At 38.2% G+C, this 14473-nt stretch overlaps 1 protein-coding gene across 11 annotated transcripts in view; it reads left to right on the top strand.

Moving 5' to 3' along the window:
* LOC107269035 (protein lap4) overlaps positions 1-14473 on the top strand; it is a 40069-nt gene that overhangs the window by 16492 nt on the left and 9104 nt on the right. For 7 of the 11 annotated variants that reach the window (XR_003060057.1, XR_001537968.2, XM_025086279.1 and 4 more), the window contains 14 exons: positions 419-497; positions 1282-1446; positions 1566-1741; positions 1847-1984; positions 2066-2221; positions 2300-2380; positions 2494-3408; positions 6158-6265; positions 6367-6546; positions 7498-7527; positions 7966-8124; positions 8200-8580; positions 8764-8919; positions 13932-14435. Coding sequence is in view for 9 of the 11 variants with exons in the window: in XM_025086279.1 (XP_024942047.1) it covers positions 419-497; positions 1282-1446; positions 1566-1741; positions 1847-1984; positions 2066-2221; positions 2300-2380; positions 2494-3408; positions 6158-6265; positions 6367-6546; positions 7498-7527; positions 7966-8124; positions 8200-8580; positions 8764-8919; positions 13932-14435 (3228 nt within the window). In the remaining 2 variants the exon portion in view is untranslated. The remainder of the gene's footprint in view (positions 1-418; positions 498-1281; positions 1447-1565; positions 1742-1846; positions 1985-2065; positions 2222-2299; positions 2381-2493; positions 3409-6157; positions 6266-6366; positions 6547-7497; positions 7528-7965; positions 8125-8199; positions 8581-8763; positions 8920-13931; positions 14436-14473) is intronic. The other 4 variants (XM_015742446.2, XM_025086280.1, XM_015742443.2 and 1 more) reach the window with 4 other exon arrangements.

The following is a 14473-nucleotide window of genomic DNA, read 5'->3' as shown; positions in this document are numbered from 1 at the left end:
TTCCGTAGTTACAATTCTTCTGTCATTCAATAGTGCCGGGCGTTTTTTTTTTGTGCTCCATTGATATCTGCATCGTATACTTATTTATTGTTGGTTCTTCGCACTCTGAGAGATTCCTAAAATTTGTCCAAATTTTATTATACTTGTGGAATCTTAAGTTTGTCTTTTAGACCTACGTTAATTTCAGTAGAATGTGACATTCTTGAGTTAGACTTTTTAATTATGAATTTCAGAACTGACATATGGTATTTATTTAAATGGTTTTTTAAAAAATATTTTCAGTAGTAATAACAGCTTTCTTTTCTCGTTGTATATAATTACTGGTAATAACATGACTGTCAAGTTGTTAGATTTGATCACATTACCATAGAACTGACTATGTAAAATAATCAAAATCATACTTCCTCGACTTCTATAGGCTCTCCTAAAGAAGAGCGACGAGTATCCAGCTTCCTTACAAGCGCCAACGGAATCAGCCGAGGACCTTCACAGTCAAGGTATGCTGGAGAATTTAAGCTTTGCAAAATAATTTTGTGCTAATAATTAACAAAGTTAATCAAGGAAACAATATTGCTCCACCGAAGCATGCAAGATTTATGTTAATATACACAGTTCATTCGAAATAGTCTGAAATATTGAGAAATATCGTTATTGCTTATTTAGTATCTTGTTTGATAGTGTTCATTGTAAACTGCCTTGCTTAATTTTCCAATGGCTTATACAAAAATATTCACCAAACAGCACTGTAATTTAACGTTGCATTCATTCAAATCTATCACTGCTTTTACGTATGGAACTTTACTATCTGATCATTTTGTGCTGTCGTTCAATATGAATCCGTGTTGTGGGTGCAGCTCCAGTGGTGAAATAGTGGGAGACGTGATACCGATAAGATATCATTGTACTAGAACCGTTGTGTTATCAACGGGGAATAATCTGATTCCACAAACCGTGTAGTATACGAGCTTATTACGTTTTGAGCATTGAAGCTAAACTTTGAAGTGCGTGCAGTTGTTGAAAGGTGCGGGTCGAATATTATTGCGGGTTGCGTATGAAATGGGTTGGTGAAATAAAAAGTGTTCTGCTTTGATTAATTAGTCAGAGATGCCGCGACGATTCCGAATATTTGTTAGGAACAAGGGCAAAAAAGGTGACTGAATTGTTGTTACATGGTTGATGTAATTGGATAGGGAGTGGCGAGAGCCTTTTACATACTGTTTGTTAACGTTAATTAATCTTTCTCGTGTTGCCTTATGTTTGAATTTGATTATTTTTTTCCAGGCGCAGCATCCGACGCGGAACCGTCGATAGAAGTTCGAGAGGAACAATATGAGATTCATATAGAAAGAACGACAGGTGGTTTAGGTTTGTCGATAGCTGGTGGAATTGGTTCAACGCCGTTCAAAGGCGACGACGAAGGCATCTTTATCTCGCGAGTTACGGAAGGTAAATTCAGTGTTGTACATTCGTTTAGACTTGGTTTTTTGCGCAAACCTGTGCAGATATCGCTGTAGGATACTGTGGATTCTAATTATGATTTAATAAATTTGGATCCTCTCTATCAGGTGGTCCTGCTGATTTGGCTGGTTTGAGGGTCGGCGACAAAGTTATATCCGTAAATGGCGTCTCTGTCGTTAATGTCGATCATTATGATGCCGTTGAGGTACTGAAGGCTTGTGGACGCGTCCTAGTGCTTGTCATTGTAAGGGAAGTCACCAGGATAGTGCCACCATCCGAACAGGTAACGTATCATAATACTTAAATTCTTGTAATCTTATGTATACATAAATGATTTTGGTTGAAGGATTTAATTAGTAAGTTTAATAATATTTTAATAATTTAATAGATTTCTACAAGAAAAGATTCGGTGTGCTCGAGTCTGAGCACGAGCCGAGCGCCGAGCGCGACATCTTATGTCTCATCTACGGCACTCTCTCATACATTGGAGAACGGAGAGAACCATGGACCACATGAAACCATCACAGTGAGTATAATTGTGATTGGAGAAATACTAGGAGTTGATTTAATTTCAAAGAATTTTTATATTATTTTCTCTTCGTTTTAGACAAAAAAGATTCCTGAGCCTATCCCGGCGGCACGAGCGAGTGGCGAACCTCTAGTTCCCGTTCTGGTGCACACAACGTTAATTCGAGATCAAAATGGTCTTGGATTTAGCATTGCCGGAGGAAAGAGTTCTCCGCCATTTAAAGATAACACCGATGTAAGGTTTATAAGAACGAGCGCTTTGCGGTATATCAATTTTTAACGAATCGCATGTAAAACTTTACTATATTTTTAGGCCATATTCATATCAAGAATAACGGACGGCGGTGTCGCGCAAAAGGATGGCAAATTGTTAGTCGGCGACAAAGTGATATCGGTAAGTCGAAATTTTTTAAATTTATTATAAAAGCTCGCTACTTCTGCATTTGTATAACGAATGTAGTTTCAACTTTTGGGTCTGTTATATAAGAGAATTTCATTCCTTTCAAGATAAACGGCGTCGAAATGACGGGTGCCAAGCACGAGCAAGCAGTCGCCATGTTGACGGGCTTAGAAAGATTTGTTCGATTAGTAGTCGAACGCGAGATACCACTTTCGCAAGCGAATCCGGCGACGATGACGACGACAACGCCCTCGGAGAAGTCCCCCCGTGTAATTGGTGCTCCTCGTCCATACACGGGTCTCTACAGTGCAAACAGTTACATGGCGAACAGACCAGGTTACGCAGGCTACCGGCGGTCTTTAGACGCTGATAGAGCCCTGTCGTCGAGTCCGACCTCAAAGACTCCGCCACCGACGAAAACCGAACCAGTCAACGGTCTGCCCAAGATGAATGGCGTAAGCGAGAACGCAAATCCACCAATAAGCATTTCACCAGTGCCTACACCTACTGCCAATCAAACGCAACCACATCCATCACAACCGCTACCCGCTCCACGACTTAGTGTATCTCATGGGGTCTCGACGTCAACCGAAGGACCCATACCCGCACCTACAGCAACAACAACAACTGCAACTGGCACGACAGCTGGTAGCGCTCCTGCAGCTGGTACCACAACTACAAGCAGTGGTCCTGCAGCAGGTGCTACTACTGCGGACGCGAGGCCTAACTCACCTCAGGATGACATACAGGTACCGAAGCCAATCACCAACGAGGAATTTCAGGCCATGATTCCCGCTCACTTCCTACGACCTCCGACCTCCTCGCCCTCGCCAGACTCCCACCAGGGTCCCATCGTCACGGTGACGATCAAGCAGCCCGAGAACCTCCCGGGGGACATTAACTTCCCCCCGGCACCTACTACGCTCGGTAAAGTCACCGAGACCATCACAAAGAGCACTCTTACGGAGACGGTCGTGACACGCGTCACCGACAACCACATGCTTCAGCCCGTCATCATTGAGGTACGTGCCTCGTAGATTGATGACGCATGAAACGTACCGACGCGATTCTATTTCTCTTCTCATTTACATATTTATTGTTTTTCATTTTCATTTCTTTTATATCCATTGTTACTTACCATCATTTTTAATTTTACACTATTGCGTTCAATACGTTGTTTTCTTCAACGACTAAATTCCTTTTATTTTTAATTTAATTCCTTTTTTTTTTAGATAATCGATTCCGCATAATTTGATTATTTTCAAGGATAATATTTCTTTGCAATTTAATTAGTATGACATAACATTCTGGTATTTCATGTAGCACAGCGTATTGACTTTTGAACGCAACAGTCCTTTAATTATGAATCTTGACAGCACCGGTTCTCTTTGAATCTCTGTATTACAGTTGACGCTAAGGTAGAATGTGTATCACGTAGAGATGATTTATTTGAATGCATGAGTCATACTTCGTATGGTTTGTAAACATTAGAAGTACACATTCCATAGATATGGTTTATACCTACTAGAGTCTAATCTTGGACATTTTGATAAAAACACGTCCTTAAAAGTGTAGGAGCAATACTGGTTCTCCAAAAATGTTATTACACCATAAACAAGAAGGTCATTTTTCGTCGTTAGTATGTACTAGTCATATACGTATTCACATTTACGTTTTAATATAAACCTAATGATCATTGATACGAAGACAAATCTGTGATTGTTTCGATAATTTCGTAATATTTTTATTTTCATAATGACCCACTTAATAGGAACGTTTTTTTATCACTTTGACTATTGTTGTAAATGTTGTATTAGAATATCTAACATCAATTTTGGTTGAACAATATTTGGCCGTTACTAAAATTACTAATGTCCTGAATGGAAATAATGAATTTTATTGTGCAGTTCCGGTAGTATGTGTCACCAATGGGATCAACGAATTACCCTTCTTTCAGCTCGCTGCATGTACTAAAAAAAACTATATAATTACAGAGGGGATACATTTGGAACTCTTAACCATATGTACGTTATTAAAATGTGTCGAACACGCGTTAACCTATTTCCATGTGAGGATGATAATCACACTGGTTGATAAACACAGTTAACAAATTAAGTTGAAGAAAAAAAATATATGAAATTGAAATTAATGCAAGAACCCACTAAATTCTAAAAAATTTAATCGTTCAATGAACTGTCAAAGAGACTGATGACGAAAACAAATTTTATTACGTCAACATGTAATCATTGTTAAATATTTTTAAAGCCTACGATCTTTGAAATATTATTGGAAAGTATTTCATAACGATTCTAGTACTCTAGCATTCGACGTACATGAAAAAAATCTTTTTAAACCTATGGGTTTTTCACAACCATATTTAATCTGTCGTGTGTATTCTTGAGTAAGACTCGCTTAATCGTGTGTATTTGCGGTTTTATATATTTAGATTGATTTTAATAGTCTGTACGTGACCGAATGTCGACCTTTGGCCGGAAATAATATAAGAGACATTTAACCTACTACGATAGAATTCGACACAAGAATCTTGTGTAAAGGTATTATGTGGCTTCTGCATGTTTAGTGATGTCGTTTGTCGTATATTAAGTTTTTTTTTTTTTTTTTCTCTTACTATCTTGCATACATATCGGTGTTCAGTGTTTAACGATTTATATACGATTGTAATAACCAGTCTACCAATTGAAATTAATTTTCTATTGATTAATCGATTGACATTAACGCTTGATTGGCAACTTATATTGAGACATTATATCCTCTGGCATGGAAATAGGTAAGTATTAAGATAGTTATTTGTGTCAAACATCTAACATCACTCTTGCAGTTCAAGAATTGTCACAAATTCGTTTAGTAATTTGAACACAAACAAAATTTTCCTGTGTCCCATTACAATACGTATAAACTTAATGACTGAAAGTACTGGAACGTCTTATGCTGAAAGGACACTCTTCACGTATCACAAGACAAAGTAACTTTTGTCAAAGCACCTGTGTAGCTGCTTGTGACTATTCTTGCACTTGTATTCACTACCAGGCATTATTAATGAATTATTGATTAACGCACAAGTCCTCACAGCATCCTGCAATGCCAATGAAAGGTAGTATCCTTCCTAGCAAATTTCTATACATTATTTCACATAACTTCTAAAGGTGCGAATAGACTCTAGGATACTATCAAACGTCAAAGCAGTGCTTACGTCACGGCACGATGAAGCTTTAAATCGCAAAAGCTTTTGAGAAGCACGTTTCATCTAACAAAAAATCAGTGTCTCTTCGTACCTCAAGTATAAAGCATTGCTTAATTCCTGGCATTCCTCTAACAACTTAAAAGGACTTGTTCGTTTTGGTACTTACTATACTCTTGGTATTATCTTTTAATGAGATTAATAAAATAAATACAAATTTGACAAAGTCAAACGAACAGATCCTCTTACACCTTCGAAATAAGCTAAGTTATATATACCATGTTCTCTCATGTTTTTATCAGTTTTCGAATCTGCTATTTTTTTTCTATGGACTCTCGGCGTTCCAGCCTGCCCACTCCTATCCTCTACAAAAATTGGCCTTGACTGTTTTTCAAGTTGAACGATGTAAAGATACAAAGCGTCATGTTTTCATTGACATCATCGAACCTACTTCAATTGAAATCCTAAAATTTCGTACCTTCCCTACAGCAACGCGAGAGACACTATATGATTTTGTTTTTTGACTACTCGGTCAGGCAGGATTTGTGTTTCTGACTATAGACAATGTTTAGGATGTGGTGCTCGTGAAGGAGGGCTCCCTGGGATTCAGCATAATCGGCGGCACTGATCACTCGTGCACACCATTCGGTGCCAAGGAACCAGGAATCTTCATATCTCACGTAAGTAACAAGTTTGCGATTTAAGATTTTGATGTCTACAGGTTTATTACTTATCTTTCTATAGAGCTCGGATTTGAAAACAAATTTTTTTTTATTACCAGGTTGTACCCGGTGGTATTGCAGCAAAATCCGGAAAGTTGCGAATGGGTGACAGGATACTGAAAGTTAATGGCACTGATGTGACAAAGGCAACGCACCAGGAAGCCGTGATGGAGTTACTACGACCGGGTGATTCCATAATGCTCACCGTCCAACATGATCCACTGCCAGACAGTTATCAGGTAAGCGATGATTCGCCAGACAATACGTGCAAACTGTGTTGTATACTATATTTGGTATGCAATAATATACAATAAAATATAGTTCCTTGCTTTTGCATCGCGTTATCATCGTATAGTTTGTCTGTTTGTTTACTGATTTTGTAATTATAATTATTTGTGACGTGTTGGATGACCACCGGATTCTGAGAACGTCAAGTCAACTTCTTGTGGCTTTACTTTATTTGTTGTTTGCGTATGAAGTTAGATCAACTTCCAGCAGATCATAAATAAGTGGGAGTTCTTTTCCCATGTAACTGAGTTCAAGGTCTGGGCACCTTGTGCTTCTATAGGAGCAAATGTAACATGTTTACAATGTAAAACTCTAAATCTTGTCAATATTTTAAAATCCGATGATCTTTGAAAAAAAAATCTACGGGAAGTTAGATCATTTTTTCAATCTTGATTTTTTTTGGTGTAAAATTGTGAGAATTCTTACTAATACGTATCAGGAAATATAGAACTCAGTTGCGAAGACAACTCCTATTTATTTGTGATCTGCCGGAAGTTGATCTGCTAACTTCACACGCATATTCGTTATGGCATTCTTATAGACGAAGTCTTTCTCTATATTGTTTTAAAATTTGTATACACATGCATGACATCGGGCACCCAAAATAGAGCATAGCTTTGATTGGCTAATGCTTTCGTTTTTTCCCCTTATTGGAGTAACAAGTACTTAATACGATTCTCGAATCAATTGCTTTACATTCAAAGTTGATTTGTTTAGTTTTATTTACTTTGATCAAAACTGAAGGAATTTTTAGAGTGATGCCCCTTTCTTTAATCTTGTGTATTATGCTATTGTTTTTAATAGAATTCCTGTAAATTACATTTACAATTTAATGCTACGGTTCTTATCTGTTGTGGTTCTTCTTCTCACATAATGCAATTTCGTATAATTTATTTCGCAAGCTGGTCGAAATAGAGTACATCCCTGTGACAGTAAGTACTCAAGTGTTCTGACCTGTCATTTTCATTTTTCACTATTTAATTTTTGCTCTCACTCTACCATCACGCGGACACTCTAATCGAATGCTGCCGCACTATACTACATACTCTTGCTTATCTGTAGATTCTATTTGTTTTCACATTAGGAATTCGCATTCTATCTCATCGAAGTGCTTATCCCTGTGCTTAACGCTATTACCTTATGAAAGTAATTGATTATCGCGTGAAAAATATTTTCAAATAATTGTGTAAAGTCGTCATCGAAACGTTCACAATAAATAAGAAATTGAGATCAGAGTATGATATTGTAATAAAACATACTTTTCATCGTCAGTTCGATGATCGAAGAAAAATAACGAATAAAATAAAGCAAAAGATAATACTTATTCGAAAGTACTTAAATTGTATTATAATAAAACTTTTGCTTTGTAGGAGTTAGTTATAGTGAAGGAACCGGGTGAGAAGCTTGGTATGCATATAAAAGGTGGCCTGAGGGGTCAACGTGGAAACCCATTGGATCAAACGGACGAAGGAGTCTTCATTTCGAAGATCAATTCAGGTGGCGCCGCCAAGCGGGACGGAAGGTTGAAGGTATATCTTGTAAAAATGACTCTTCTAAAAAATTTCTGTTGAAAAATGTATCTAAACTACCGAGTATAAATGCAGGTTGGCATGAGGTTGCTGGAAGTAAATGGTACCTCGTTGCTGGGTGCCACGCACCAGGAGGCAGTGAATATTCTACGTTGCTCCGGGAATACGATCACTCTAGTCGTTTGCAAGGGCTATGACAGGAACGAGGTGGAGCACGTGTTGACAATGTCTGGCGGCAGGGACTCCAAGGAATCGAGAACGTCCCGAGAGTACAGGGATTCTACAACCGACGGTATCAAGAGCCTTTCCCAGAGTATATCCAGTCTTGATCGGGACGACGAGGATGCTGCCACCTTGCGGCAGGAACAAGAGATGAAGGCTGAACTCGTCGCCTGGGAACAGGAAGAGAGAGAACGCGCTCTTGTTGAACACAGGGAAAAGTCTACACCGGAAAAGGTTAGTATTTCTCTCTCTTTTAATAGTAGCAGCAGTAATTAGCTTTAAATTAGATTATATATTTTCATTTTGAGTCTATGGAATAACTGCATGTATGTCCTTGTTATATATGTATGTAGTTTGAGACATTTGAAAATTTCATTTTTCCAACACTTGTCTAATACGTATTTCTGAATTGTCTAGGTGCTGGATGTCGTGAGGGCTGCAGAGTCGCTCGTAAACAAGTCTAACAGCCCTGTTGACATGATGGTTGCGCCAAAATCACCAGGCGGAACGAAGGACCTAAAAACGACCACAATTGTCATGAGCAAACACACGCTGGCACCACAAAATCCAACTGTAAGTAGTTGTCCGTTTAGATTACTCAAGTTTTACGCATCCATCAGTAATATGACTGTGGTGGCATGCATGATCTCCGATGCATGTCCGTTTCTCTGCATGACATTCATTTTATATTAATGGGCCTTAAGTAATTTTTTAATTTATATTTCTTAATAATTCTTGTCGTGCAGACACGACTAGCTTTCGTTTTTCTTTTTTAATTCGCTATTCAAGTCCTTTATCTCAGTACCTTTATATTAATATTCTACGGCTGTATTGTATTGAATGCAAATATGATTATTTTTATTATATTTGCACGCACAGTTTACAAATAACGAAAAAGAATATGTCGCATGCGGTTGATCGCATCTTCGAGAGTATCCTTCTTTCGTACACTGCTAAGCGTTGTTACTGTAGGAGTTTGAAATTGGCAATCGAAAAAACAATGTAGTATATAAATTCTTAATAATCTCAATCGTTATCAGTATGTCTGATTGGAGACGAGTAAACGTAATAAATGGGCTTGCGAAATGCTCGATTCAAACGACGCCGATAGCCGACTAAAACATACATAAACTAGGACAATAAGTAGGAAAGTAAACCTACCAAAAAATAGTCTTTATTTCCAGGATACACGAATAACTTGTGATATCTTTGAAAACCTTTATCTGTGCAATTTTCATAAACATTTCATATGTTTCTCAGCACTCTACCGCCTATTAGTTTCGTCTTTTTGTACTTTCTTCGTAAATTCTAAATGGCGCAAAATAATGCAATACTCCCACCCTCGTATGACTGCTCGCGAAAGAAAGTCATTGATGTGCTTTCAGTCTTTTCACAAGACTGAAAGAGTCACACAGAACTCTGCATACGTTTCGTAAATTATATCTATAATTTCTCAGCTTACCGTTAATCAATGAACAATAATAGTAATAATAATAACAAGAGCAACAACAACAACCGAATACGATCGGAATTCTTCAACGTGCACAACTGGACGAGGACACGCCTATGTATCATAGCCATAACGGCATGTAAGATTTTCAATTTCAAATACCCTGCTAACCTCATCGACAGTAGCGTTGAAGATTATCGTAATTTTCGTTACAATTTGAAACATCATTGTAATAGCGTCGCGCAGGCGTGTCTACGCGAGACGTGAATTGATCCATCGAGTAGCACCCATATAAAGTGCGTTATTCTCAAGTTCGTCAAAAGGAGAAATAACACCAAAAAAAATTTCAAAAATTTTTGAAAATAGCGCCGGAAGTTGGCTGTATTAAAAAAAAAAAAAGAGAATATACCCATAATTCGTTGGACCCGTCCGTTTAATTGAAACGTTGCATTTCCGAGAGCAAGCGAGAATGCCGAATTTTGTTAAATGTATTTTTATCTCGTGGAGCAGCTTGCATACTGCATACATACTATACATTTACATAGATTACTGTATAAATCTATATACATTCACGTAAATGGTCATTATCCGTCTAATACTAATTTCTTTTAAATGGCGCATGGAACGTAACTATATATATACATATAATTGTCAGTGTTTGTAGCGAGGCATGTACGCTCACGTGAGAGCCCGAAAAGAGACGACGGTGTTTGACGTGTTTACAGACGATGGAAGGCGATAGCGCCGCCTTGACCACCCTCTAACAGGAGCGAGACATCGATTCTCCCCTCATTATCCCTGCGTCAACTTCCGTCGCGACGCACACGCCGGCCCTCGATCCCGTAAAGCCCAAGTAAAAGGGCACAACAGCGTTCGCGGCTGATTTACACGTGTACTCTGTCCTCTGAGTGAGACTGTGCAAATGACTGTACGAGGGATGCGTGCCGTGCGAGAACGCGTGTTCCCCGTGTCTTGACACGTGCGCGGACCAAGAGAAAGAAACTCGAAAGAGATATAGTGGAGAGTGGATGGAAAGGAAAAAAGTGAAATTCACTATAATGAAAAAGGAGGCGAGGAAACGCACGAGGAAAAGGAAGGATATACAAGCAGACGAAAGAAGCAAGAAGAAATGTGTAAACTACGTTTGGATCCTCCGTGTATTGTGTGACGCGTCGTCGTTAATAAATGCACTTATTATTATTGCTCCGTCGGTAATACAGATATACTGCCATTACATTACAAAGCGAACGATCCGTGTCGATTGTCAGTGACGGATTTAAAGTCGGCGAAATTTTGAACGCGATCACCATGTAAATCGAGCGACGACGATGACGATAATAATTGATAATAATAATGATGACGATGATTCCTTGCGCTGCGTTCCACGCGATATTTACGCGAATACTCCTGGCCCGGTGTAACGCTGATATTAACGATAACGATAACAATAATAACGCTAATTCGTAACGAAGCATCGTCGACGAATTACATCTTCCTAGCCAATCGCGAAAGAACATCCTTGTACAGGTGTACGCGTGAGAGAGACTGGCGTTCCCGTTTCATATGCATACAAGTAAGAATTAGCTGCTAATCGATTTGATTAATGATGATAACATTTCTGTGATAGGTAGAGACAGAAAGTTCAACATTCTGACTGTTCGACGGAAAACGCTGTAACGGAGTATGTTGCGATGCGCGCGGATTGCCAGAACGACAGGGCAGTTAGTAAAAGCGCTGTCACGGAGTAAAGTTGACAGAGGATCTTGCGAGATAAATAATAGTTGTTTTGTTTATATCTTTCGAAAGAATTGTCACGTGCGGATCTGGCAAAGCCTTTGTAACGGATGCATGGACCTCGTAGTAGTTAATACCGGATATTGACAACGACGGTCAACGTCCGGATTGTAGTTATACAATACATATAGCAAACATTTTTATGAGCTGTTGTTATACATGTGGATGATAGAGATAGTGTCGATGAAACTTCTATTTTGACGGGGAATCTTGTCCAGCGATGTTTATGTTGTTTATTGAGTCTCGCTGATTGATATGAGGGAGAAATAAAAGAAAGGATAAATGGACGCGAATATCGCGGCATCGGGACGTCGATCTATTACGCGAACGAGTGTATCGTTCGATTTTTCACTAAAGCGTCGCTGTTATTTCGTATTTTTCGTGAAACTGTCAGCATCGATTGTCACTGCGAAGCAGTTTTAGCAAAAATTATATTGATTTAGTGACGTATTTGCGTAATATACATATACGTATAGAATGTTTGGTAAGGCGCGCGCGAGAAGATTTGAATGTTGGATGCTTAATGACGCGTTATCGGTTGAGAGTCAACAATTTTGAGAATTCAGAGCTGACAGGTATATATATATGGCTGTGTTGAAATGATGGGCATCATATTTATTAGGACTGGCAATACTTGGGCTTACTTGAGAAGAAACGTTTCTCGCTTATGAAATAACGAGTATAGGTTTGTTGAAAGGGTTGATCGATCGATGATCGAAACGTGTAGTACGGAAGAAAGTATATATCAAACTAAAATATCGAGCAGAATTCTACGAAAAATACTCAGCTGATTTTTGTTTAACGATTTATGACGACTGGTTGTGACGATTGGCTGATATATTTTTTTGTTGTTTTTAACCTCAACAAAAAAAGAGCGATCATCGTGCGTCGAGCGTTCAGTCCCATTTATAAAATGCGAGCTGCTCCAATCGCGTCCACTGTTATATGCACAAACTCATATCATTATCAATAAAGTATAAAATGAATGTACTTGTATCTATAAATTTTCTATAAATGTTATGTATGTTGGACACGACTCTAATGGACCAGATGTTTATATATTATTACTTGATACGAAGATAAGATATATGATGATATTTATCTAATTATTAAATAAAACTATGTTGATGTTGAAGTTCCATTTGATTAACACGATATTGATTATAAAGCGCGCGCCGTCAAGTGTTTTCTTAAATATTTTCGTATGGATACACAGGGTGTCTCTTGACGAAGCGATTGTGCTCCGTGCCGATGTATGAAAACATTTAGCGTTGCTGTCATTGCGTACGAAGAGCTGATTTGTTTCACGAAGAGAAAAGAAAATTTGTGCTTCAGCAATGTTAATTTATTTCTCGAGTCCTCTGCGAAATAATGTTTGATAGTTTGTAAAATTGTTATTCAAAGTTTGCATATGCTATTTCCACGAGACTATCGCTTTACTTGAGAGTATCCGCATGTGTGTTTGTAATAGAAAGAAGAGAACCAAAGGGAAAGAAGAAAATACATAGGGTACAAATGGCGAAGTAACTTTGGAGAAACAGACTTTAATGTATTTAATAATAGCATAAGGAATGTGTATATGTATGTGGGGATGCGCATAGATAACGGCGCAAAGTCCTACGCGCGCTTGTTCGCAATAATGCGCAATAGATGCGATTGGGGCGCCACGTTACTGAGATTCGTGACGGCGGAAAAAACGTGAAACTAAAGAGAATATCCTGACGCGTTATTGAAATTCAATCCTGATTCATCTCTATTTCTTCAACTAGGTTTTGTATCGATGATGTAGCGTTGGAAATAAATCTGATTTAAAATATTGGTTACTTGTGTTTTACAAGGATGAGACGAGGGAAGAAAATGATAAATTTTTGTAGCATTTTTTCAAACGTATTGCAACATGAAATCCTCTTTGTTCGATTGAGCGTTATTATTTATTTTATTGATTTTATGTACAACTATTGCTATAGTATCCAATATAATTAGTTTTGAATTAAGCGACAACTGCCAGAAGATACTTTGAAAAAGTTTTGCATGTAATGGGAAATATGTATTACGTCAAGTAATTAAGACTTAAGTGATAAGATGAAACTGCAAAAAAATGATAGCATAATAACAAAAAAGGGTAACTGACTCAAAATTAAAATCGAATTACTCAAAAACGCAAGCTACAGTCGTGTAATTGTCATGCAGAATTCATAGAAATATTTCATAATACATAACACAGTGATGATGGGTGTAACATTGTTTTTGTTTTAGCATAATGTATCATAATTAATCTCATGGTTTCGTTTAGACTAACATTTGAACTAATGTCTGATTTTTTTCAATTTGATTCACTCAGCCATTAGGCAGAGCGGATGCTGGTGGTGGAACGTCAGTGGACGATGATCCCATTTCGCCAATCCCTCCGGCCACGCCTCGTTCCCACGTTTCCGCCAAATCTACGAATTTATCCGAACCCATCGAAGTTAAAACTCTTCCTTCCCCAAAGAAAAACATAATTAATACACCAAAGCGCAACATCACGTTCGCTACACTACCAAGTACTACAAAACTGAGGTCGCCAAAGACAACATCAATCGATGTATTCCAATTCGCACCAAAGCAACGTCCTGAATCTTTACACACTGAAATCAATTCAAATTTGACACAAACGGTAAACCATAATTCCACGAATCTTGACAAAAGACAATCATATCATGATCCTTCGATACATTCAAACTCTCGTTTCCGACTTCCTCCTACGCCTCTTACCAGTCCTGACTACACCGGTGAACTTGGTTCCAAGGCTTCGTTTAGCAAAAGGCAGATTGCACGCTCTGTAGATGGAAATGCTCAGGTTGAGGTGGGTTTCACGCTAAATGGCATGTGTAAATAATGTCG

The sequence above is a fragment of the Cephus cinctus genome, unplaced genomic scaffold, assembly GCF_000341935.2.
Source record: "Cephus cinctus unplaced genomic scaffold, Ccin1 Ccin1_scaffold0597, whole genome shotgun sequence".
NCBI classification, from domain to species: Eukaryota; Metazoa; Arthropoda; class Insecta; order Hymenoptera; family Cephidae; genus Cephus; species Cephus cinctus.
The sequence above is the reverse complement of the archived record's forward strand: the minus strand, read 5'-3'. Positions and strand labels throughout refer to the sequence as shown.